Below are 26868 nucleotides of genomic sequence, written 5' to 3'. Positions count from 1 at the left end.
GACAGAACCATCCCACCACTGACAAGGTTATGTTTATTTTAATAACGTAAATCTCAATAAAATCTAATTTAGTGAACAATGTGTGAAGAATGAAGTGAACACAATGCCTTAGGAAAGCATTAACATTCAGAACTCGACTCTTGCTGTAGAGATTTCCTTCAGGACTCGCAGTTCCAGCGATGGACGAGTCCCGGTTCCGCTGAAATCACGGGAATTCCGGCTGAGGCCACACCTGGAGGGGATGGCAGCATTTCCCTCGGCCATTCCCGCACCGAGCATTTCCCTGCTCCGGGTTTTGAAGGCGGAATCCCTCGCTGAGTGCATTGCAAGGCTCTGCCTTTCTGAATTTATCGGAATTCAGGCTGGGGGAGCTCTGGGCACCGCGGCTGGACCGTGCTTGGGAACGCAAAGCGATGAATCCCGGTGGAATTAGAACGGGGACAAGTTCGCTCCTCGTTTATATGGGTGCTTGCGGCTGTGCAATGCACTCAGAGGGAAACATTTCAGGACAGCGAGGCCTTTCTCGGGTTCCCATTGTTACCGCCCCACTGTCGCGACAGGCGACATTCGCGGGCAGTGCGAGGCGGCGGCGGCTGCGCCTACAACTCCCATCAGTCCACGCGGCGCCCCGGCCCACAGCGGGCGCTGCCCGCGCACAAAGCACGCCGGGATCCGTAGTTCCCCGCGGGTGACGGAGTTACGTCACTCACCCCGCCCGCGCGTTGCTATGACAACCGGGGGCAGTGGGCGCGGCCGCGCGGGAAGCGGCGTCAACGGCTGGGAAGTGACGGCGGCGAGGACCCGGATGTGGAGGGGGCGGGGCTCCTGCACGCACCCCCGCCCGCGGGTCACGTGAGGCCGCTGTCACGTGACGGAGCGATGGGGACGACGCTGGACGTGAGGGTGAAACGCGCCGGGAAAGTCTATCGGGATGGGGTGCGTGTGTCGCGACAGGGACAGCGGGGACAGCGGCCGGGGAGGGCAGCGCTGTCCTGAGGTGCATTGGGATGGGCACTGCCAGCAGGTCAGGGCTGACCCTGCCCCTGTGCCCAGCCCTGGGGGCACCTCTGGCTGCTGTGCCCAGCTCTGGCTCCTCAGCACAGCAGGGCCAGGAGCTCCTGGAGCTGAGCAAGGGCCTGGAGCAGCTCCGTGCCCAGGAAAGGCTGAGGGAGCTGGGGCTGCTCAGCCTGGAGAGGAGCCCAGGGAGAGAGAGGGGCCTGAGTCCTGCCTGTCCCTGTGTCTGTCCCTGTGGCTGTCCCTGTGTCTGTCCCTGTGGCTGTCCCTGGCTGTCCCTGTGTCTGTCCCTGGCTGTCCCTGTGTCTGTCCCGGGCTGTCCCAGGAGCAGGGAGTTCATTCTGCCCCTGCACTGCTGAGGGCACACCTAGAGTGCTGTGCCCAGCTCTGGCCCCTCAGTTTGGGAAGGACCTTGGGACACTGAGCACATCCAGAGGGGACAGAGGGGCTGGGAACACAAACCCTGTGAGGAAGCCCTGAGGGAGCTGGGGGTGCTCAGCCTGGAGAAAAGGAGACTCAGGGAGAGAGAGGGGCCCTCAGCCCTGCTTTTCCCTGTGTCTGTCCCCGTGTCTGTCCGTGTCTGTCCCGTGTCTGTCCCGTGTCTGTCCCGTGTCTGTCCTGGTCTGTCCCTGTGTCTGTCCCTGTGTCTGTCCCTCTGTCTGTCCCTCTGTCTGTCCCTGTGTGCAGAAGCTCAGAGCAGGCCCAGGCTCTGCTCCAGGCCCAGCAATGGCCCCAGAGCCACGGGCAGGGCCTGAGCCCAGCAATTCCCCTCACAGGAGGCACAACTTCTGCCCTGGGCAGTGCCCAGCCCTGAGCAGAGACCAGAGGGGCTCTGGGGGCTCCTCCTGGGGACATTCCAGACCCCCTGCACGCGTTCCTGTGCCCTGCTCCAGGTGACTCCGCCATCCCCAGCGCTGCCTTCCCAGCCCGGCTGTTCCGGGGCTCCCTGAGCCTGTCGGGGACACCTCGGGGTCCCCGCTGGGCTCCGGGCTCGGCTCTGGCAGCGGGGACTCCTCGGCGGGCGGAGCCGATCGCCCTCTGCTGTCGGTGCTGCCGCGGTGTCGCCGTCTGGCCGTGTGTCCCTGTCCGTGTGTCCCTAGCTGTCCGTGTGTCCCGGAGCTCTCTCTGTGTCCGTGTGTCCCGGAGCTGTCTCTGTCCGTGTATTCCGGAGCTTTCCCGGTGTCCGTGTGTCCCGGAGCTTTCCCGGTGTCCGTGTGTCCCGGAGCTCTCTCTGTGTCCATGTGTCCCGGAGCTGTCCGTGTGTCCCTGTCTGTGTGTCCCGGAGCTTCCCCCGTGTCCGTGTGTCCCGGCGCTTTCCCGGTGGCCGTGTCATTGTCATTGTCCCGGAGCTTCCCCCGTGTCCGTGTGTCCCGGCGCTTTCCCGGTGGCCGTGTGTCCCGGTGCTCTCCCCGTATCTCAAAGCTTTCCCGGTGTCCCTGTCCGTGTGTCTCGGAGCTTTCCCGGTCGGTGTCCCGGAGCTCTCCCGTATCCAAGCTTCCGTGTCCTGTCCGTGTGTCCGGAGCTTTCCCGGTGTCCTGTCGTGTGTCCCGGAGCTTTCTCCGTGCGAGTCTCGGAGCTTTCCCTGTCCGTGTGTCCCGGAGCTGTCCCTGTCCTTGTGTCGCTGTGTCCCGGCCCTTTCCCGTGTCCCTGTCCGTGTGTCCCGGCGCTTTCCCGGTGTCCGTGTGTCCCGGAGCTCTCCCCGTATCCCAAAGCTTTCCCGGTGTCCCTGTCCGTGTGTCCGGTCGTGTTCCCGAGCTGTCCGTGTGTCCCTGTCCGTGTGTCTCGGAGCTCTCCCTGTGCCTGTCCCGGAGCTTTCCCTGTCCTTGTGTCGCTGTGTCCCTGTCCGTGTGTCCCTGTCCGTGTGTCCTTTCCCCCTGCATTCCCTGCCGCTTTCCCCGCTCCCATCCCTTCCCCCGGCGCTGTCCCGCTCCCGGGCGTTTCCCGGTGTCTCCCCGGGATTCCGGCGTTGCCTTTGGGACCGAGCGCTGCTTTTTGTCCTTCCCCATTCCCGGCAGTCACGGGGAGACCCTGACCAGCTCTGCAGAGCCCGATGTGCCTTGAAAGGGAAGGGATATTTTTGATTTTTATCATTTAATTTTTACTCAGAAATCCCGAGTTGCTCAGCAGCAATGTTCAGGTCTCTCATTTTTCTTCCACTTGTATCATAAAAATCCTTTCCATCCACCGAAATTCCATTTATTGAATGGTTTTAATCCTGGAAAATTGGATTTGAAAGGAAGGGTGTGCAGCACCTGTCCTGCAATTGTCAGATTATCCAGAGAGTGCCTTTGGCAGAGCTGAATTATTCCCATTAGGAATGGCTCCAGAGGGGTAAATACTGTCTGTGTCTCACTTTCACATCATTCTGTGCATTATAAAATTACAAATTATTAGGATTTTATTTATTTATCTATTTCAGTTTCTCAGTGCTGTGTCCATTTTTGATTTGCACTTGACTTGTTTCATATCACTTTTAAATGGATTTTTTTATTGGTATGGAAAGGAATATTCCTTCTGTTTTAAGCTGAAATTGGGATATTTCTGGTCAATCAGTCTGTCAGTTTTGTTTTTACCTTCCAATTTAACTCGATGTGGAAAGGTTTAATTTTAGTTCATTCATTTTAGGCCTGGGATGAAAACACAACAATGGGAGTTGTTGAAAACACAACCAGGGATACAACAGGGATTTTTAGCAGGAATCTCCTGGGGAGAGAAAGGAGGTGCAAACCTTCATTAGGCATGGAAGGGACCTGAAAATCACCCATGGCAGGGACACCTCCCACTGTGCCAGTGTCCAACCAGGCCTTGGGCACTGCCAGGGATGCAGGGATGGAATTCCATCCCAGCCCTGCCCACCCTGCCAGGGAGGAAATTTTCCCTAATATCTGATCTAAACCCGTAATTTCTCAGTGTGCAGCCATTCCCTGTGTGCTGTCCCTGCATCCCCTGGCAATTGTCTCTCTCCAGCTTTCCTGGGGCTCCTCCAGGCCCTGCAAGGCCGCCCTGAGCTCAGCCCAAAGCTTCTCCTGTGCAGGTGAGCAATGCCAGCTGTGCCAGCCTTTCCTGCCAGCAGAGCTGCTCCATCCTCTGCCCATCCTGGAGCCTCCTCTGGGCTCTGCAGCAGCTCCAGCTCCTCCCTGGGCTGGGGCAGCTCTGCAGGTGGGGAATCTCCTGTGCACAGAATTTTGAGCTTTTTTTTTTTTGCATTTCTGAAGAAATATCAAAAGCAAATTTGATATTGAACTTCCAGTCATGCTTCCCCTCCCTGCCCCCTTCCCACGTGCAGGCAGCAGCTCTGCAGTTGTTGCTGTGTGACAGAAACATCTCCTTTGTTGAAGCAGTTCACATCTTCAGGCTGTCCTTGCTTCTCAGAGCTGAGCTGGACTCATTTTTAAAGCAATAACCTAATTGCTTGTGCTAATTAAGGCCCCTTAGCAGAGCAGTGCAGAATTGAGGTCAGCTTTTCTTCGCTGTCCCTTTGTGCTCCTGTTCCAGCATTCCCCACTTGCTGCACTTCCTCTTCCCAGGCTCTCACCCTTGCTTGGATGGGGATGTTTGCCTGACACCTCAACCCCCATGACCCATTTTCACCATCCTGTGCCACCAGGAAAGACAGAAATCTGCCAGAATTCCCATTGTGCAGGAGAGATCCTGGTTTGGAGAGGTTGGGTGCAGAGGGAGCAGTTGGGATTGTCCCATGGCTTGGGGAAGGAGCAGGGGAGGAGCTCAGGGAATTCTCCAGTTCTCAGTCCTGTCCAGCTGGGAATATTTCAGGATGGAAGGAGATTCTGCATGGATAACCATGGAGTGTGTGGAGGGAGCTGTGTGCTGCTCTCCTGCAGCTCACCAGGTTTTCAGTGTTAAACTCTGAGCTGACACTTTGAGGATGAAGCATTTTTGTGCAAAGGATTTTTTGTGGACAGCACATCCTTCATGGGATGAGTGACAACATCTCAGGAAAGACAGAAATCTGCCAGAATTCCCATTGTGCAGGAGAGATCCTGGTCTGGAGAGGTTGGGTGCAGAGGGAGCAGTTGGGATTGTCCCATGGCTGGGGAAGGAGCAGGGGAGGAGCTCAGGGAATTCTCCAGTTCTCAGTCCTTTCCAGCTGGGAATTCTTCAGGATTGAAGCAGATTCTGCAGTGTGGGAGAAGGGAAGGATAAATGACATGTGGAGGGAGCTGTGTGCTGCTCTCCTGCAGCTCACCAGGTTTTCAGTGTTAAACTCTGAGCTGACACTTTGAGGATGAAGCATTTTTGTGCAAAGGATTTTTTGTGGGCAGCACATCCTGACAACATCTCAGGAAAGACAGAAATCTGCCAGAATTCCCATTGTGCAGGAGAGATCCTGGTCTGGAGAGGTTGGGTGCAGAGGGAGCAGTTGGGAGTGTCCCATGGCTTGGGGAAGGAGCTCAGGGAATTCTCCAGTTCTCAGTCCTTTCCAGCTGGGAATTCTTCAGGATGGAAGGAGATTCTGCAGTGTGGGAGAAGGGAAGGATAAACCACTTTAAAGATGCAGCATTTTTGTGCAAAGGGATTTTTGTGGGCAGCACATCCTTCATGGGACGAGTGACAACATCCCAGGAAAGACAGAAATCTGCCAGAATTCCCATTGGGCAGGAGAGATCCTGGTCTGGAGAGGTTGGGTGCAAGGTGAGCAGTTGGGAGTGTCCCATGGCTTGGGGAAGGAGCAGGGGAGGAGCTCAGGGAATTCTCCAGTTCTCAGTCCTGTCCAGCTGGGAATTCTTCAGGATGTGAGGAGATTCTGCAGTGTGGGAGAAGGGAAGGATAAACCACTTTGAGGATGCAGCATTTTTGTGCAAAGGGATTTTTGTGGGCAGCACATCCTTCATGGGATGAGTGACACCATCCCTGCAGTCACACAGCTCCTGCCTTTCATCCAGATTCATTTCCAAGCTTGCTTTGTGTTCATTTTTTATATTTTAAATCTCTTCTGCTCCACTCTGGAGCTGAATCCCACCCTCAGCTTGGCCATCCCTTTCCCAGTTGTGCTTTTTCTTCCCTCTCCTGTGCTGACCATCCCAATTTTCATACAGCAATTCCTCCTGGCAGCTTATTCCAACACAAACACAACTTTTGTTTATTCCAACACAAACACAACTTGACCCAAAAGAAGGATTTTTCATCTTCCTGGACAGAAAAACCTTGGAACTGTGGGAAGAATTTGAAGCTCAGGTTAATACTTCTGCCAAGAGGTGAATGGTGCTTTTAAGGAAAAACCAAAAGTGCAGAGCTCTCATCTGAACTTGGGATTCTGATTCTGAGCTTGGGATTCTGATCCTGAGCTTGGGATTCTGGAAATCCAGGAATTCTGGTAGAATTGAGATGTTGCTGTTTCTCTGTCTCATCCTAAATCCCTTCATCAGGACAAGGTTACCCCATTCTTTGGGCACAGGAGATTTTTGGAGTTCGGAGATCAGTTCCAGGCTGTTCAGATAACAACTACGAAAAAATGGATTTAAACAAAAATTTTCCTCTTTCCTCTTAGGAAATCCTTTCTGGGGTGGTGGTGATAACCAGCAAGGACACAGTGCAGCACCAGGGGATCTCCTTAACCATGGAGGGCTCGGTGAATCTGCAGCTCAGTGCCAAGAACGTGGGGGTGTTTGAGGCCTTCTGCAACACTGCCAAGGTGAGGCTGCCCTGGTGATGTTCTGAGCACAAAAACTCTCTGTTCTCAAGTGGAACCTTTCCCTCAAGGCTCCCAGGTGTCAGAGCTGCTCGTGGTGGGGAAGGGATGGAGAGCAGGGAAGGCTCAGCTTTGTGTGAAGGAATCCCAGAGTGCCAGGATGGGTCAGGCTGGAGGGGAGCACAGGGGTCACTGCTGTCACCTCCCCGGGCACAGGGCTGGCTCCAGGAACTCTGGGATATCCCAGGGAGGGATAAATGAGGACATTTTGGGGAAGGAACTCACACTGGTAGGAGATTTTTATCTCAGGCTGACATGCACTGCCTGAATAGGTAAAAAGGTATTGAAGTGGAGGGAGAGGACCCACCTTGCGTTGGTCAGCATCGACTCCACTTTATTCATCAATCAGGCACCTTTTATAACAGTCTTAATTCACTTCATGCATATTGCAAAATCTGAGCTCACAACAGGTCAGAGATAACACACCAACCCCTCCTTATGTTTCAAATACCAAGATTTGGGTTCTCAGAATTATTTTTGCTTTCCCAAAACAGCCAAAGATAGAATATCTACTTGTTATGAGAAAGCTGCCTGAGAACTCTGGTATGCAAGGTTCTCAAGGCCTTCATGTTTGTCACTTTTACTTGTAATTAAAAACAACCTGAGAACCTCTGCTGTTTACAGAAACAGGCTGTGAGAATTTGCTCCTCACAGCTGCCTTCTGAGCCATCCCTGAAAAAATCTCCAACACCCAGGGAGGGATAAATGAGGACATTTTGGGGAAGGAACTCACACTGGTAGGAGATTTTTATCTCAGGCTGAAATGCACTGCCTAAATAGGTAAAAAGGTATTGAAGTGGAGGGAGAGGACCCACCTTTGTTGGGTCAGCATCTGACTCTGTTTATTGACTCAATCAGTCACTTTTTATAACCGTGTTAATTAAGCTCATGCCTATTGCAAACCCGAGCTCACTACAGGTCAGAGATAACACACCAACCCCTCCTTTTGTTTCCAATACCAAGATTTGGGTTCTCAAAACTTACTTTTACTTTCCCAAAACAGCCAAAGATAGAATATTCACCTGCCATGAGAAAGCTGCCTGAGAACTCTGGTATGCAAGGTTCTCAAGGCCTTCATGTTTGTCACTTTTGCTTGTAATTAAAAACAACCTGAGAACTTCTGCTGTTTACAGAAACAGGCTGTGAGAATTTGCTCCTCACAGCTGCCTTCTGAGCCATCTCTGAAAAAATCTCCAACAAAAAGGGTTACTGGATGATGCACTGAATCTGTGATTTAAAGAAATGTAATTATTGTGTGGTGTTATTTTATTTTTGTTGAAGTGACTGGGTTTAACTGGACTGCTGTGCCCCATCAGTCACTGCCTGTGGAGGCCATGGAGGGGTCCCTGGGCACAAGACAAGAGAGAGAGTGGGACCTGTGGAGCTCCTGGGGGGCTCTGGGCTGCTCCCCAGGGACAGGCTGGGCTGCTGGGAGGGTTTGGTTAAGTGAGGATGGTCTTGGATCAGGGAATCACAGAAAGTTTGGGGCAGAAGGAACCTTAAATCACACCCAGTGCCACCCCTGCATGGCAGGGACCCCTCCCACTGTGCCAGTGTCCAGCCTGGCCTTGGGCACTGCCAGGGATGCAGGGGTGGAATTCCAGCCCAGCCCTGCCAGGGAACAATTCCTCATTGCCAGGATCCCATCCAATCCTCCTTTGGAGCCATTCCCTGGGTGCTGTCCCTCCATCCCTGTCCCAGCCCCTCCCCAGCTCTCGGAGCCCCCTCAGGCCTGGCAGGGCTCTGAGCTCTCCCTGCAGCTTTGGAGCTTTCCCTTCTCCAGGTCAGCTCTCCCAGCCTGGCTCCAGCCCTGGCATCAGTTTTGGGGTCTCCTCTGGGCTCACCAACAGCTCCACTTCTTGTTTTGGGAGCCCAGGAGTTGGGGACAGGAATGGCAAAACTGCAGAGAGAAAAGAAATGGAAGAAAGCAATGTCCAAGCCAGCCCCTCACAGTTAATCCTCCTTGTGGTGAGAGATCTGCCTCAAATAATCATTAATTCAGAGGTCAGGGGGGATGCTCAGTGGCTTTGATTCAGGGTCATCATTTAGGAAATGAATCTCCACTTCCCAAAGCTGGAGCTGCTCCTGGTGAGCTCCCTTGAATTCTTTGGTCATTAATGTGATGCATCCTTAAAATAGGAATTGTTTTCTTGAGCAAAATATTAATGCTTCTATCCATTGTAAAAAATATCCCAGCACTTTGTGTCCTGAAGAGGGATTGTGGAAATGCAGGAATTCTGGAGGAGTTCAGATGCTGTTGGTTCTGTGTCTCACCCTAAACCTGTCTGCATTTCTCCCTGCAGCCCATTCAGATCATCAGCAGCACCATCGAGATGGTGAAACCAGGGAAGCTCCCCAGCGGCAAAACAGAAATTCCCTTTGAATTCCCGCTGCAGATGAAGGGCAACAAGGTTCTGTATGAGACCTACCACGGGGTCTTTGTCAACATCCAGGTGAGGAGAGAAAATGGGAAATTTCATCTGCACAGTGTCCTCTGAGGCAGCTCTGAATCCATGGGATTGAGGGTGAACTTTGGTGGTGTTTTCTTTTCACTCTGACTGAGCCTTCCCCCCTTTATGCAGTAAATCCTAAAGGAATTATGGCACAAACAAAATGTTTTACCTGAAATATTTCAGCAGAACTTCTGTAACCTAAATTTTATCCATGGAAAAATGCAGCTCTTAATCCATAGGAATTGAGGGTGAAGTTTGGTGGTGTTTTCCTTTCACACTGACTAGGCATCCACCCTTTATGCAGTAAATCTTAAAGGAATTATGGCACAAACAAAATGTTTTACCTGAAATATTTCAGCAGAACATCTGTAACCTCAATTTGATCAATGGAAAAATTATTAATTTAATAATATTTTAATTAATTATTATTTAATCCATGGAAATTGAGGATGAACTTTGGTGATGTTTTTACACTGACTGAGCATCCACCCTTTATCCAGTAAATCTTTAAGGAATGCTGGCACAAATAAGATGTTTTACATGAAACACCTCAGCAGAACATCTGTAACCTCAATTTGATCAATGGAAAAATTATTAATTTAATAATATTTTAATTAATTATTATTTAATCCATAGAAATTGAGGATGAAGTTTGGTTGTGTTTTCCTTTCACTCTGACTGAGCATCCCCCCTTTATGCAGTAAATCTTAAAGGAATTATGGCACAAACAAAATGTTTTACCTGAAATATTTCAGCAGAACATCTGTAACCTCAATTTAATCCATAGAAATTGAGGATGAATTTTGGTGGTGTTTTCCTTTCACATTGACTGAGCATCCACCCTTTATCCAGTAAATCTTTAAGGAATGATGGCACAAACAAAATGTTTTACCTGAAAAATTTCAGCAGAACATCTGTAACCTCAATTTGATCAATGGAAAAATTTTTAATTTAATAATAATTTAATTAATTATTCTTTAATCCATGGAAGTTGAGGATGAAGTTTGGTAGCTTTTTCTTTTCACTCTGACTGAGCATCCACCCTTTGTCCAGTAAATCTTTAAGGGATTATGGCACAAACAAAATGTTTTACCTGAAATATTTCAGCAGAACATCTGTAACCTAAATTTGATCCATAGAAACATGCAGCTCTTATTCCATGGAAATTGAGGATGAAGTTTGGTGGTGTTTTCACACTGACTGAGCATCCCCACTTTATGCAGTAAATCTTTAAGGGATTATGGCACAAACAAAATGTTTGACCTGAAATATTTCCACAGAACATCTGTAACCTCAATTTGATCCATGGAAAAATTATTAATAATAATTTAATTAATTATTATTTAACCCATGGAAGTTGAGGATGAAGTTTGGTTGTGTTTTCCTTTCACACTGACTGAGCATCCCCCCTTTATGCAGTAAATCTTAAAGGAATGATGGCACAAACAAAATGTTTTACCTGAAATATTTCAGCAGAACATCTCTAACCTCAATTTAATCCATAGAAATTGAGGATGAAATTTGGTGGTGTTTTCCTTTCACACTGATTGAGCCTTCCCCCCTTTATGCAGTAAATCTTAAAGGAGTTATGGCACAAACAAATTGTTTTACCTGAAAAATTTCAGCAGAACATCTGTAACCTCAATTTGATCAATGGGAAAATTATTAATTTAATAATAATTTAATTAATTATTCTTTAGTCCATGGAAATTGAGGATGAAGTTTGGTGATGTTTTCACTCTGACTAGGCATCCATCCTTTATGCAGTAAATCTTTAAGGAATTATGGCACAAATAAGATGTTTTACCTGAAATATTTCAGCAGAACATCTCTAACCTCAATTTGATCAATGGAAAAATTATTAATTTAATAATAATTTAATTAATTATTCTTTAATCCATGGAAATTGAGGATGAATTTTGGTGGTGTTTTCCTTTCACACAGACTGAACTTTCCACCCTTTATCCAGTAAATCTTTAAGGAATTATGGCACAAACAAAATGTTTTACCTGAAATATTTCAGCAGAACATCTGTAACCTCAATTTGATCCATGGAAAAATTATTAATAATAATTTAATTAATTATTATTTAATCCATGGAAGCTGAGGATGAAGTTTGGTGGTTTCCTTTCACACTGACTGAGCATCCATCCTTTATCCAGTAAATCTTTAAGGAATTGTGGCACAAACAAAATGTTTTACCTGAAATATTTCAGCAGAACATCTGTAACCTCAATTTGATCAATGGAATAATTATTAATTTAATAATAATTTAATTAAATTATTAAATTATTTTATTGAATTATTTAATTATTAATTAAATTATTATTTAATCCATGGAAATTGAGGATGAAGTTTGGTTGTGTTTTCCTTTCACTCTGACTGAGCATCCACCCTTTATCCAGTAAATCTTTAAGGAATGATGGCACAAACAAAATGTTTTACCTGAAATATTTCAGCAGAACATCTCTAACCTAAATCTGATCCATGGAAAAATGCAGCTCTTAATTCATAGAAATTGGGGATGAAGTTTGGTGATGTTTTCCTTTCACACTGACTGAGCCTTCCACCCTTTATGCAGTAAATCTGAAAGGAATTATGGCATAAACAAAATGTTTTACCTGAAAAATTTCAGCAGAACATCTGTAACCTCAATTTGATCAATGGAAAAATTATTAATTTAATAATAATTTAATTAATTATTCTTTAATCCATGGAAATTGAGGATGAAGTTTGGTCATGTTTTCTTTTCACACAGACTGAGCATCCACCCTTTATCCAGTAAATCTTTAAGGAATGCTGGGACAAACAAGATGTTTTACATGAAAAATTTCAGCAGAACATCTGTAACCTCAATTTGATCCATAGAAACATGCAGCTCTTATTCCATGGAAATTGGGGATGAAGTTTGGTGATGTTTTCACACTGACTGAGCCTTCCACCCTTTATCCAGTAAATCTTCAAGGAATGATGGCACAAACAAAATGTTTTACCTGAAATATTTCAGCAGAACATCTGTAACCTCAATTTGATCAATGGAAAAATTATTAATTTAATAATATTTTAATTAATTATTATTTAATCCATGGAAATTGGGGATGAAGTTTGGTTGTGTTTTCCTTTCACTCTGACTGAGCATCCACCCTTTATCCAGTAAATCTTTAAGGAATTATGGCACAAATAAGATGTTTTACCTGAAATATTTCAGCAGAACATCTGTAACCTAAATTTGATCAATGGAAAAATTATTAATTTAATAATAATTTAATTAAATTATTAAATTATTTTATTGAATTATTTAATTAAATTATTAATTAAATTATTATTTAATCCATGGAAATTGAGGATGAACTTTGGTGATGTTTTTACACTGACTGAGCATCCACCCTTTATCCAGTAAATCTTTAAGGAATGATGGCACAAACAAAATGTTTTACCTGAAATATTTCAGCAGAACATCTCTAACCTAAATCTGATCCATGGAAAAATGCAGCTCTTAATCCATAGGAATTGGGGATGAAGTTTGGTGGTGTTTTCCTTTCACACTGACTGAGCATCCACCCTTTATCCAGTAAATCTTTAAGGAATGCTGGCACAAATAAGATGTTTTACCTGAAAAATTTCAGCAGAACATCTGTAACCTCAATTTGATCAATGGAAAAATTATTAATTTAATAATAATTTAATTAATTATTCTTTAATCCATGGAAATTGAGGATGAAGTTTGGTGGTGTTTTCCTTTCACACTGATTTATCCAGTAAATCTTTAAGGAATGCTGGCACAAACAAGATGTTTTACCTGAAAAATTTCAGCAGAACATCTGTAACCTCAATTTGATCAATGGAATAATTATTAATTTAATAATAATTTAATTAAATTATTAAATTATTTTATTGAATTATTTAATTAAATTATTAATTAAATTATTATTTAATCCATGGAAATTGAGGATGAAGTTTGGTGGTGTTTTCTTTTCATACTGAGCCTTCCCCCCTTTATGCAGTAAATCTTAAAGGAATTATGGCACAAACAAAATGTTTTACCTGAAATATTTCAGCAGAACATCTCTAACCTCAATTTGATCAATGGAAAAATTATTAATTTAATAATAATTTAATTAATTATTCTTTAATCCATGGAAGTTGAGGATGAAGTTTGGTAGCTTTTTCTTTTCACTCTGACTGAACCTTCCACCCTTTATGCAGTAAATCTTAAAGGAATTATGGCACAAACAAAATGTTTTACCTGAAATATTTCAGCAGAACATCTATAACCTAAATTTGATCCATGGAAATTGAGGATGAAGTTTGGTGGTGTTTTCCTTTCACACTGACTGAGCATCCATCCTTTATCCAGTAAATCTTTAAGGAATTGTGGCACAAACAAAATGTTTTACCTGAAATATTTCAGCAGAACACCTATAACCTAAATTTAATCCATCCTGATGTTGTAGGAAACTCTTGCCATTCCCTTCCTTAAAATAAAGCAGCACCCCAGTGTGGTTGTATTCCAAATAAATGTGGAATTTTGTGTGGTGTTGCAACACAGATCAGGAATTGTTTGGGATGAGGAGCAGTGACATTCCCTGCCCAGACCTGCATGGAGGAAATACAGCTCTGAAATTCAATCTTTTTTGGTTTAAACTTGCCTTACCATAGGTGGGTTGGGTTGTTTGGGTGATTTTTGGGGGAAAAGTCTTTTTTCAGCCATCTCTTGAAGGTAAATTCTGTGTTTGGTGTCACTGGAATGAAAAAAACCTAATAAACCAAATCACCCCCCAGCAGCCTATCAGAAGCAACAAAAAGAAAAACAAAATCTCTTGTTTTTTGTCTGTGTTTGGATATTTTTTAAATCTTTCCGTTTATTTGCTCAGTTTTGGGTTCTCCCCTCGTGCAGCAGCTGCTGTTTGTGGTGGGGATGTCAGAAATTCAGAAATGGTGCAGCCCTGGCTGAGCTGCTTCCCAAATCCCAAAGAATTTGCTGTGATCAGTCAGTGTGAGGAATATTTGCTTTATTTTATCATTCTTTCTCTCCTCTGTGGAGCTTTTCTTGGATAAAATATAAAATACCATTTCAATGTAATAATTTAAATTTCAGCCAAACTTTGAGAGTCCTGCTCTCCTGAGGAGGGAATTGTGACACTTCCTAAACCTCTGGGTAGATTAATTAAACCTCTCTTTCTTAATTTAGGGATGAATTTTGGGTTCAATCTCAGTTTAACCTTTAATCAGCCACTGCTGGGTGGTTGTGCCATGAGCCACAAGTGAGGGAGGAATTAAAAATCAAACAAAACCAAAAACCCAACAATTCCCTGTCCTGTAAGGACACTGAGAAGTTTTTTTTTTTGGAGATGAAGTGTAGGATTTTTGGGATAATCAAATTCTTTCTGTTTTTCACCTGCTCCCATTTTAGGGGAGCAAATTGGAAACAAATTCCCTTCCTTGCCTGATTTTGGTTCAGCTGTGTGCCTGAAGTTCCCCATGAAATATCCCAACAAATTGGAATTCAGTCCCACAATAAAAAAAATCAAAATTACAGGGGCTGAAGACAAAAGTACAAAATATAAAAATACATCACACTGATAATCCCTTAACCAAAACAGGGTGAAAAATCACCTTTACATGGATATTACAGCAACAACACTGCACAGAGGCTGAAGGGGGGTAAAGAGCTGGGAAGGAGGGAGGAAATCTGAATTAAAGCTTTTCTTTTTTCCCCCCTTTTTTCCCCTTTTTTCCCCTCTTTTCTCCCCCCTTCCCCCTCTTTTTCCCCCCTTTTCCCCCCTTTTCCCCTTTTTCCCCCTTTTCCCCTTTTTCCCCCTTCCCCCCCTTTTCCCTTTTCCCCCTTTTCCCCCTTTTTTCCTTTTCCTCCCCCTTTCTCCCCCATTTTCCCTTTTTCCCCTTTTTCCTCTTTCCCCCCCTTCCCCCCCTTTTTCCCCCTTTCCTCCCCTTTTCCCCCCTCCCCCACTTTTCCCCTTTTTCCCCCCTTTTCCCTTTTCCCCCTTTCCCCCCTTTTCCCTTTCCCCCTTTTTCCCCCCCTTTCCCCCTTTTCCCCCCCTTTTCCCCTTTTTCCCCCTTTCCCCTTTCCCCCCTTCCCCCCCTTTTTTCCCCTTTTTTCCTTTTTTCTCCTTTTCCCCCCTTTTTTCCCCTTTTCCCCCCCTTTCCCCCTTTCCCCCCCCTTTCCCCTTTTTCCCCCCTTTTTCCCCTTTTCCCTTCTCCCCCTTCCCTCCCCCTTTTCCCCCCATTTTTCCCCCATCTTCCCCCTTCCTCCTTTTTTCCCCTTTTCCCCCCCTTTTCTCCCCTTTTCCCCCCTTTTTCCCCCTTTCTCCCCCTTTCTCCCCCTTTTCCCCTTTTTCTCTTTCCCCCCTTCCCCCCCTTTTTTCCCCCTTTTCCCCTTTTCCCCCTTTTCCCCTTTTTCCCCTTTCCCCCCTTTCCCCCCTTTTTTCCCCTTTTTTCTCCTTTTTTCTCCTTTTTTCCCCCTTTTCCCCCCCTTTCTCCCCCCTTTCCCCTTTTTCCCCTTTTCCCCCCTTTCTCCCCATTCCCCCTTTTCCCCCCCATTTCCCCTTTTTCCCCCTTTCCTCTCCTTTTCCCTTCTCCCCTTTTCCCTTCTCCCCTTCCCCCCCCCCCTTTCCCCCCCTTTTTTCCCCCTTTCCCCCCCTTTTTTCCCCTTTTCCCCCTTTTTCCCCCTTTTTCCCTTTCCCCCTCCCCAGTACACCCTGCGCTGTGACCTGAGGCGTTCCCTGCTGGCAAAGGACCTGACCAAGACCTGTGAGTTCATCGTGCACTCCCTGGTGAGTCAGTGAGTCAGCTTTCTGTTCTTTCTGCAATTCATTAATTAATTTTTGATTGATTTTTTTCTCCCCACTTCACTTTTAGGGGGGAAAAATCCCCAAATAAACCCATGGAAATTGTGATGGTGACACGAGAGATTACAGAGGTGTAAATTCAGAATATCTGAGTTGGAAGAAACCCCAAAAATCATCAAACCCAACTCCTGGCCCTGCACAGGACACCCCAAAATCCCACCCTGTGTCCAGAATACAGGAATGAAGGAAATCTGCCCCAAAATAAAACCACCCCAAAAATGTTGCTTCTATTGAGAAAACCCCATCCCTCTCTCAAAGATCAGAGAGGAGTTGGATTTTCAGATGTTTTACAGTGCTCTCAGTTTATTCTCTTGTTCATCATCATGAAAAAAGAAAATCAGGTGAAAATCCCTGATTTCTGTATTCAGGTGAAATTCCCTGATTTCTGTTCTTCAGGTGAAAATCCTGATTTCTATTTAGGTGAAAATCCTGATTTCTGTTCCTCAGGTGTAAATCCTGATTTCTGTTCCTCAGGTGAAAATCCTGAATTTTGTTCCTCAGGTGAAAATCCCTGATTTCTGTTCTCCAGGTGAAAATCCTGATTTCTGTTCCTCAGGTGAAAATCCTGATTTCTGTTCCTCAGGTGAAAATCCCTGATTTCTGTTCATGTGAAAATCCTGGTTCTGTTCTTTGGGTGAAAATCCCTGATTTCTATTTAGGTGAAAATCCCTGATTTCTGTTCTCCAGGTGAAAATCCTGATTTCTGCTCTTTGGGTGAAAATCCTGATTTCTGTTCCTCAGGAGAAAATCCCTGATTTCTGTTCTTCGGGTGAAAATCCTGATTTCTGTTCTTTGGGTGAAATCCCTGATTTTTATTCAGGTGAAAATCCTGATTTCTGTTCTTTGGGTGAAAATCCCTGATTTCTGTTCCTCAATACCAAAATCCTTTGTGTTACTCAGGACTTGTGGTGGAAATGTTATTTTAGTTCTAAAGTCACTTTTTAAAAAGATATAGTTTGGTGTTACAAACAAGTTTCCTGTTGGAAAGATTTCAGTGTTTTCTGCAATATCTGATGCTGCATTTTATTGGTCCTGTATTATATATATATTGTATATATATAATAGAGGACCGATAAAATATATAAATATATATATTTATATATATATATATATATATATATATATATATATATATATATATATATATTTATATATATATATATATATTTATATATATATATTTATATATTTATATATTTATATATATAAATACATATATATATATATATATATACATATATATATATAATATGTATATATATTTATATATGCATATATATAAATATATATGTATATATATTTTTATATATACTTATATATATGTATATATATAATACAGGACCGATAAAATATGTAAATATATATATTTATATTTATTATATATATAAATACATATATATAATATATAAATATATATGTATATATATTTATATATATACTTATATATATGTATATATATAATACAGGACCAATAAAATATATAAAAATATATATTTATATTTTTTATATATATAAATACATATATGTAATATATATATTATATATATTTCTATATATGCTTATATATGTATATATAAAATACAGGGCCAATAAAATATGGAAATATATATATTTATATATTTATATATATAAATACATATATATAATATATAAAAGTATATATGTGTATATATATTTTTATATATATATATATATTTGTATATATATATTTATATATATATTATATATATATATATATATGTATATATATAATACAGGACCAATAAAATATATAAATAATACAGGACCATATATATATGTATTATATATATATAAAAAATGTATTTTATTACATTTCTAATGAGCCTCACTTGTCAGAGCAGTGCCAAATCCCAAATCCCATCTCCTGCAGTTTCCTGGCTCTGTTCCTTGTTCCCACTCCAGCCCTTCCGAGCTCACCAGTCAGTAACTCCCGGATCTCCCACTCAGGGTGGATTAATGGGGTTTTGCTGAACGCACAATTCTCACTGTCACTGCTCCGTGTTCCATTTCCCTCCTGTGGGATCTCAGCAGCTCAGGACTGAGGTGTCACCGAGAGCACCCTTGGGGGGCTCGGGAGTCCTGGAATGTTCCAGAAGTGTCTGGTGGCTGGACTTTGATCCCACACAGGAGACGACACCTGTATGAGGACAGGAGGGTTTCACCGGGGTGAATGGTGAAGGGATTGGTTAATTAGAGAGTGAGACACAGGGTTTAGGATTTCTGTACAGGGGGGTTTAGAGAAGTAAGATGGAGGAATTGGGGCGTGTCCTGTCCTTCTTCTTCTTCTTCTTCTCCTCCATCTTCTGTGGTGATGGTGGCACTTTGGGATTGGTCATTACTAAAAGTGCACTGGTCAATAAGGGTGAAAGGTATTGGGGAAAAATGATAAATATTGTACACGTAACTTTGGGTATAAAGATAGGTGACCGCCCGGAGGGCAGGGAGTGTGCTCATGGCTGGCTGCTGAGCAGAGCTCTGTCGGGCCCAGAGAAAATCTTTTAGATAAACAATTAATAAACACCGAGACCGAGAAAAGAACTGAAGCCTCTTCTGTTCCTTTGAAACGCGGCTGCCCCAAGGCCACCCCGGGCCTTTCCAGGCCACCCAAACAGCCGAAAACCGGACACCTCCAGCCTGTTCCGTGCCAGAATTTGTCATTTTGGGAAAATGCAGCCAATCTTGTGCCAATCTCCTCCATCCTGCAGCTGGGCAGCAGCAGTTGTTTGAATTCCTGAGCAGTGAGGGCAGATCCTCCCCCAGAGTTCCACATCAGCCCCTTGCTGCTGGAGAACAAGAATTTCTAAAGCAGATTTGAAGCAAATTTCCCAAATCTCCCCTCCCCAAATTTCATAATGAAAGGAAACATTCCAAGGGACGTGTGCAATGAATTTATTTGTACTTAAAGAAATGGGAAATTGAGGTTTTTTCCCCCTCTCTGCTTCGCTGGGGAGGGTATTCCTGCTTTTCCAGGTGGGTTAGGGCAGCCAGCTGCTGTGGTTTTCAATATTCTCGCTCTGTTTTGGGGACCAGATTTCAGTTTAACCCTTCCCTCCCTGCAGTCTCAGAAAGGGAAGCTGCTGCCCAGCCCCGTGGACTTCACCATCACTCCTGAAACTCTGCAAAATGTCAAAGAGGTAAAAGGATTTTCTTCTTATTTTATCTTAAATGTAAAGTTTGTGTGTTTCTGAGTGAGACCAGAGGAGTGGTTGAGTTCTATCTTGTAGAATATCAGGCAGATTGTATTGGTTTTATTTTTCCATTTTCTTTTTCACTTTTGTAAGCAATCAAGTGATTCTGCTTCATCTCTTGCACTGTGGTGACCAATTGAAGGTGGAATTTTGCTCAGGAGTGGTTAAATATTTTTATTCCTTTCCTGAGTGAAAAATGGCACTGAAGCAAGGGAAACCATTCTATACATGGACAGGCAAGAGCCTTTAAAAATGTGGATTTTGAGCCTTGTTTGTGCCTTTTTTTACAGCTCTCTGTGGCTTTGGGAAGCCTCAAGGAGGGCAGGCTTGGGTGGGATATTGGGAATGAGGAATTGTTCCTGTGAGGGGCTGGGATGGAATTCCATCCCTGGATCCCTGGCAGTGCCCAAGGTGGGACACTGGGCTGGAGCACTGGGACAGTGGGAGGTGTCCCCACCTCCATCCCCAGCTCCTGCAGGAATCCCAACAGCCAAGTTCCGGCCGTTCTTGCCAGGAAAGGCCCATCCATGGGTGATGGAGCAGCAGGAAGGACACACATCAGGAGAGAACATTGCAGGAGAAATCCTGGTACAGAGTGCCAGAAATCAATTCAGGCTCCCTCAGGAACTTCTGAATTCCCAACTTTGAAACCATTGGCTAATTTCCTACTCGTTTTAATCTGCTCTTTATTTGACCTTTATCATTTTCTCTTTGCTCCAACCATTTCAGCGAGCCTCCCTGCCCAAGTTCCTGATCAGAGGGCACCTCAACTCCACCAACTGCGTGATCACGCAGCCGCTGACGGGGGAGCTGCAGGTGGAGAGCGCCGAGGCGGCCGTGAGGAGCATCGAGCTGCAGCTGGTGCGCGTGGAGACCTGCGGTGAGCGTGGGCAGTGCAGCCTCCCCTGCGTGGGGAATGTGAGCCTGTCCATGGGGAATTATACCCCCTCCATGGGGAGTGTGAGCCCCTCCATGGGGAATGTGAGCCCCTCCATGGGGAGTGTGAGCCCCTCCATGGGGAATGTGAGCCCCTCCATGGGGAATTATACCCCCTCCATGGGGAGTGTGAGCCCCTCCATGGGGAGTGTGAGCCCCTCCATGGGGAGTGTGAGCCCCTCCATGGGAATGTGAGCCTGTCCATGGGGAATGTGAGCCCCTCCATGGGAGTGTGAGCCCCTCCATGGGAATGTGAGCCTGTCCATGGGGAATGTGAGCCCCTCCATGGGAATGTGAGCCCCTCCATGGGAATGTGAGCCCCTCCATGGGAATGTGAGCCCCTCCATGAGGAATGTGAGCCCTCCATGGGGAATTATACCCCCTCCATGGGGAGTGTGAGCCCTCCATGGGGAGTGTGAGCCCCTCCATGGGGAGTGTGAGCCTGTCCATGGGAATGTGAGCCTGTCCATGGGAATGTGAGCCCCTCCATGGGAATGTGAGCCTGTCCATGGGAATGTGAGCCCCTCCATGGGGAATGTGAGCCTGTCCATGGGAATGTGAGCCCGTCCATGGGGAGTGTGAGCCCCTCCATGGGGAATGTGAGCCCCTCCATGGGGAATGTGAGCCCCTCCATGGGAATGTGAGCCTGTCCATGGGGAATGTGAGCCCCTCCATGGGGAATGTGAGCCTGTCCATGGGGAATGTGAGCCCCTCCATGGGAATGTGAGCCCCTCCATGGGGAGTGTGAGCCCCTCCATGGGGAATGTGAGCCCCTCCATGGGGAGTGTGAGCCCCTCCATGGGGAATGTGAGCCTGTCCATGGGAATGTGAGCCTGTCCATGGGAATGTGAGCCTGTCCATGGGAATGTGAGCCTGTCCATGGGAATGTGAGCCTGTCCATGGGAATGTGAGCCCCTCCATGGGGAATGTGAGCCTGTCCATGGGAGTGTGAGCCCCTCCATGGGAATGTGAGCCCCTCCATGGGAATGTGAGCCCCTCCATGGGGAGTGTGAGCCTGTCCATGGGAATGTGAGCCCCTCCATGGGGAGTGTGAGCCTGTCCATGGGAATGTGAGCCCCTCCATGGGGAGTGTGAGCCCCTCCATGGGAATGTGAGCCTGTCCATGGGAATGTGAGCCCCTCCATGGGGAATGTGAGCCTGTCCATGGGGAGTGTGAGCCCCTCCATGGGGAATGTGAGCCTGTCCATGGGAATGTGAGCCCCTCCATGGGGAATGTGAGCCTGTCCATGGGAATGTGAGCCCCTCCATGGGAGTGTGAGCCCCTCCATGGGAATGTGAGCCTGTCCATGGGAATGTGAGCCCCTCCATGGGAATGTGAGCCTGTCCATGGGGAGTGTGAGCCCCTCCATGGGGAATGTGAGCCTGTCCATGGGAATGTGAGCCCCTCCATGGGAATGTGAGCCTGTCCATGGGAATGTGAGCCTGTCCATGGGAATGTGAGCCTGTCCATGGGAATGTGAGCCCCTCCATGGGAATGTGAGCCCCTCCATGGGAATGTGAGCCCCTCCATGGGGAATGTGAGCCCCTCCATGGGAATGTGAGCCTGTCCATGGGGAATGTGAGCCTGTCCATGGGAGTGTGAGCCCCTCCATGGGAATGTGAGCCCCTCCATGGGAATGTGAGCCCCTCCATGGGAATGTGAGCCCCTCCATGGGGAGTGTGAGCCTGTCCATGGGAATGTGAGCCCCTCCATGGGGAATGTGAGCCCCTCCATGGGGAGTGTGAGCCTGTCCATGGGAGTGTGAGCCTGTCCATGGGAATGTGAGCCCCTCCATGGGGAGTGTGAGCCCCTCCATGGGGAGTGTGAGCCCCTCCATGGGAATGTGAGCCCCTCCATGGGAATGTGAGCCTGTCCATGGGAATGTGAGCCTGTCCATGGGAATGTGAGCCTGTCCATGGGAGTGTGAGCCCCTCCATGGGAGTGTGAGCCTGTCCATGGGAGTGTGAGCCTGTCCATGGGAATGTGAGCCTGTCCATGGGGAATGTGAGCCTGTCCATGGGAATGTGAGCCCCTCCATGGGGAGTGTGAGCCCCTCCATGGGAATGTGAGCCTGTCCATGGGAATGTGAGCCTGTCCATGGGAATGTGAGCCTGTCCATGGGAATGTGAGCCTGTCCATGGGAATGTGACCCCGTCCCGCTGAGCTGGGGTGGATTGGAAATTGAGGGGCGCTCAGGTGAAGATGGGGGAGGGGGAATAACAGGGCTGTACTAGGGAAGAAAGTAAAAATAAAATTGTGGTGTTTGTGAGGGTCCCCAGGATGAGGGGAGAGATGAGAATCTGACTCCATGTTCTCAGAAGACTGATTTAATATAATATAATATAACGTAATATAATGTAATATAACGTAATATTATATAATATTATATAATATTATATAATATAATATAATATAATATAATATAATATAATATAATATAATATAATATAATATAATATAAGATATGTATAATTATATATAATTATATATAGTAATATATATAATATATATGATATAAAATATATATAATAGTATATATATTATATATAATATATATTACGTAATATAACATAATATAATGTAATGTAATAATTATATATATTATGTTATATTACATTCTATTACATTCTATTACATTATATTATATTATATAAACAAATGCTATACTAAAACTACACTACAGAAAGAGAAAGGATACAGACAGAAGGTTTAACAAGAATGATCATGAAAAACTCGTGAGTGACTCCTCAGAGTCCGACACAGCTGATGGTGAAGTCAGAAGGGATGGAGCAGCCTCCACCCTAAACCCTCCATCCTGCTTTCTGTCTATTCCTGTACTCTAAACCCTGAAACTCCGAGTTTCCCACCCTGTGCTATCACACACTTCTGTTCAAACTCCACACCTTTAATCTCAGTTTTGTTATTGAATTTTGGAAGCTTCTCCAGGCCCTCAGGTCAGTGCAGTGTTCTGTGGGGTCAGTGCCTGACATCCTCAGTGTGCAGGGTTCCAGCATCTCTCCACTGTAAATTCCGGCTGCTCTCTCTCATTCCCTGCCGTTCCCCTCAGGGTGTGCTGAGGGCTATGCCAGGGACGCCACGGAGATCCAGAACATCCAGATCGCCGACGGCGACGTCTGCAGGGGCCTCCCCATCCCCATCCACATGGTGTTCCCCAGGCTCTTCACCTGCCCCACCCTGGAGACCACCAACTTCAAAGTGGGTGAGTGGGGAGCGCTCCTGGGACGGGAGAGGCCACGTCCATTCCTCTCCATGGGCACTGAGGGATAAACCCAGAGGAGCTGCAGGAGCAGCCCAGCACATCCCTGGGCAGCGTTCCTGGGACAGGAGAGGCCACGTCCATTCCTCTCCATGGGCACTGAGGGATAAACCCAGAGGAGCTGCAGGAGCAGCCCAGCACATCCCTGGGGAGCGTTCCTGGGACGGGAGAGGCCACGTCCATTCCTGTCCATGGGCACTGAGGGATAAACCCAGCGGAGCTGCAGGAGCAGCCCAGCACATCCCTGAGCCTGAGTGCTGCTGCTTCCAACCCAAACTGCTGCAGCCACTCCTGGCAAAATTCCAGGAGGAGCACTGGAATACAGATCATGTGTTTAAACACTTGAGGAATAGTCCAGGAATAAAATTCCCTCCTTTCCTCACCAGTGAGAATCTCCCTTTCCATTTCTTCTCTTTTTTTGTTTCCCCCTCTCCTGCTGAAAGCCCTGCAGGCAGCGAGGTTGGGCAGGGTGGGAATCTCTCACCCACACCACGTGCTCCTCCCTGCTGATTGTTGTCAAAATCCAGTTTTATTAACAAATAGGGATTTGTTTTATTAACAAATAGGGATTTGTTTTATTAACAAATAGGGATTTGTTTTATTAACAAATTATTAACAAATAGGGATTTGTTTTATTAACAAATAGGGATTTGTTTTATTAACAAATTATTAACAATAATTAACAAATAGGGATTTGTTTTATTAACAAATATGGATTTGTTTTATTAACAAATAGGGATTTGTTTTATTAACAAATAGGGATTTGTTTTATTAACAAATTATTAACAATAATTAACAAATAGGGATTTATGTTTTTTATTAACAAATAGGGATTTGTTTTATTAACAAATTATTAACAATAATTAACAAATAGGGATTTATGTTTTTTATTAACAAATAGGGATTTTCCTCACTTGTTCAAAGAAGTACTGCAAGAATCCACTTGGCTGGTTTGTATTTCTTCCCTCCATCCTGCTGGAATCTCTTGGCACAGAATCTGTGTGCAGTGGTTTCCCCCAAAATAATAATAATATTTTTTTGCCACTTTAAGCTCTTCACTAGCAATTTTCAATGAGAATTTGAATTTATTTTGATTTCTGCTTCCCTTCACTTATTAACTCTGCCTGGCTGTTTGATCCGTCTCTGTTTAGGATTGATTAGTGATCTGATACTGATTTTTGGCTTTGCAGGACACAAAGAGCAGGTTTTTTTCTGGAATTTTTGCTCCCCAGCTTGCAGGCCTGTTGCATTCCAGTATTTCATTTCCCAAGGCTGTTACATGCTGGAAACAGGCAATGGGTCTGACCTGGAATTCTCCCATTCCATGCTTTGGACACCATCTTGGTGGAGGTGTTTTCCCCAAACCATTTTATTCTTTTCTGCCTGAATCCTCTTTTCCAGAGAATTGTTTGCCTTAATCTATCAGTGATAAAACAATCCAGAGGAACAATCCCGTAAGATTACAACACAGCAGGATTTTCTGGGAATGCTCCCAGGGCTGGGATGCCTGGCTGAGGTTCTGATGGAGGTTCAGGAGCTGCTGCCTCATCCTGCTGGTAGATTCAGCTTTCCTGTGGAATTGAGGCAGGATTGCTCCTGGGATTCAGATTTTCTATGGAATTGAAGCAGGATTGCCACTAGCATTCAGTTTTGGGTAGAATTGAGGATGGACTGTTCCTAAGATTCAGCTTTCTGTGAAATTGAAGCAAGATTGTTCCTAGGATTCAGCTTTCCTGTGGAATTCAAGCAGGATTGCTGCTAGGATTCAATTCTTGTGGAATTGAAGCAGGATTGTTCCTAGGATTCAGCTTTTCTATGGAATTGAAGCAGGATTGTTCATAAGATTCAGCTTTCCTGTGGAGTTGAAGCAGGATTGCTCCAGGATTCAGTTTCCCATGGAATTCCCTCTCTTTTCCCCTCTCCCAGAGTTTGAAGTGAACATCGTGGTGCTCCTGCAGGACGACCACCTCATCACAGAGAACTTCCCCCTGAAGCTCTGCAGGATGTGAGCAGCCCCAGGAGCGGCAGGAAGGATTTCCTGGGAATTCCTCTGAGGGAAAGTGGAACTTTATCCATGCCTGACATCAGCTGGAGCCGCCTCTCTCCTTTCCTGTGCTCCCTCTCCCCGTTAACCTGGCCAAGACTTTGCCTCTCTGCATTTCCCAATCCTGCTGCCTTCAACAATCACGGTTTCCCCAAATTTTTTTTTTTCAGGAAAATCCTGAAGGAATCATTCTGTAGCTTTCTACAGCTTGTAGAATTATGGAGCAAGTTCCTCTCTTGGCTTAATTTTGTAATATTTGTTCTAAAGTCCTTTGAAGCCCCCTTAAAACTCACAAATCCCATTCCAGCCATGCTGGGAGGGTGTGGGAATTGTGGCAGAAGGAGCAGTGAGGTCTCTGAAGGTCCAAAAACGGTGCCACAGCTGTGGGAGTGGTGCTGTGGGATCTGGTGGATGGCACACGAGTGATTCCAAATCACACCAAGGAAATTTTGGTGTTGGAAGAATTAATGGATGTGTTTGTGACTGTACAGCTTAAAGGAAAATTAATTCAGCAAGAAATAACCTTCCCAACACAAACAGGTTTGGATGTTGTTTTCATGGAACAGCCACAACTTGTGGATTTTCCATTAATTTTCCATGTGGGACAGAGGCAGGCTCAGTCTATAATATGGAAATTAGAAGTGTAAAGATCAGCACCTAAAAATGCAGAATTGAGAAAACTGAGAAAAATCATTTCCTTTGGTTTGTCCAGCAGGAGAATGTAATTCCAGTTTGGGCCCTGATGTTTCAGGGAGAAAAAAAATGAAATTTTTTTCATTTCATTCATTTCAATGTCTGGGAAGGGGGAAGGAAATGGTATTTACTGAAAATGGTATTTACTGAAAATGGCATTTACTGAAACTCAGCATTTTCCCTGAGGCCAGGGGAATTTGGGGAAGAGCTGCAGCCCCCCAAAAATACAAGAAACTGAAAAGGATTCCAGTGCTGGAATTTTTAGGTTTTAATTCTACAGCAGAGCAGTTACTCACCCCTAACTCAGAGTGAGCAGAAATACTACACAGAAACAACGTGTTTGGCTGCAGAAGCAATTTTATTTTTAATTATTGTGGTAAGTAATACACTGATAAATGAGAGAGGACTTCAAAACTTCAGCTGGAGGAGTCAAAGCAGTGTGGGGGACAAGTGATCCCTGGAATTGGCCAAGGGCTCCTAATCCACGTGGTGCTCCCTGGATTCAGAATTTTGGGTTTAATTTCAAGATTCTCAGGCTCTGGTCCTCACCTTTGGCTGTTTGGGACAAATTTGTCTGGGTTAAAAGTTCTCTGGCCACTTCAGACTCATAAAACAGTGGGAGAAAATTCCCTGAGCTGTTGGAATTCTGTCCCTGCTGCTACTGG

At 45.4% G+C, this 26868-nt stretch overlaps 1 protein-coding gene across 2 annotated transcripts; it reads left to right on the top strand.

The window, feature by feature from the left end:
• The first annotated feature begins 782 nt into the window (after positions 1–782).
• Positions 783–26570, top strand: VPS26C (VPS26 endosomal protein sorting factor C). 2 transcript variants are annotated; one of them, XM_064705212.1, is made up of 8 exons: positions 783–936; positions 6524–6667; positions 9028–9177; positions 15888–15968; positions 19124–19198; positions 19982–20113; positions 23257–23409; positions 25393–26570. In XM_064705212.1, the coding sequence occupies exons 1-8, from the start codon at positions 880–882 to the stop codon at positions 25402–25404; spliced, it is 804 nt and encodes a 267-aa protein (XP_064561282.1). In that variant the 5' UTR covers positions 783–879; the 3' UTR covers positions 25405–26570. The 2 variants fall into 2 exon arrangements, with proteins under 2 accessions (XP_064561282.1, XP_064561274.1); XM_064705204.1 differs by having other exon boundaries at positions 19982–20132.
• The last annotated feature ends 298 nt before the right edge of the window (positions 26571–26868 follow it).

This window comes from Zonotrichia leucophrys, chromosome 1 (assembly GCF_028769735.1).
Source record: "Zonotrichia leucophrys gambelii isolate GWCS_2022_RI chromosome 1, RI_Zleu_2.0, whole genome shotgun sequence".
In the NCBI taxonomy this organism is placed as follows: Eukaryota; Metazoa; Chordata; class Aves; order Passeriformes; family Passerellidae; genus Zonotrichia; species Zonotrichia leucophrys.
The sequence above is the reverse complement of the archived record's forward strand: the minus strand, read 5'-3'. Positions and strand labels throughout refer to the sequence as shown.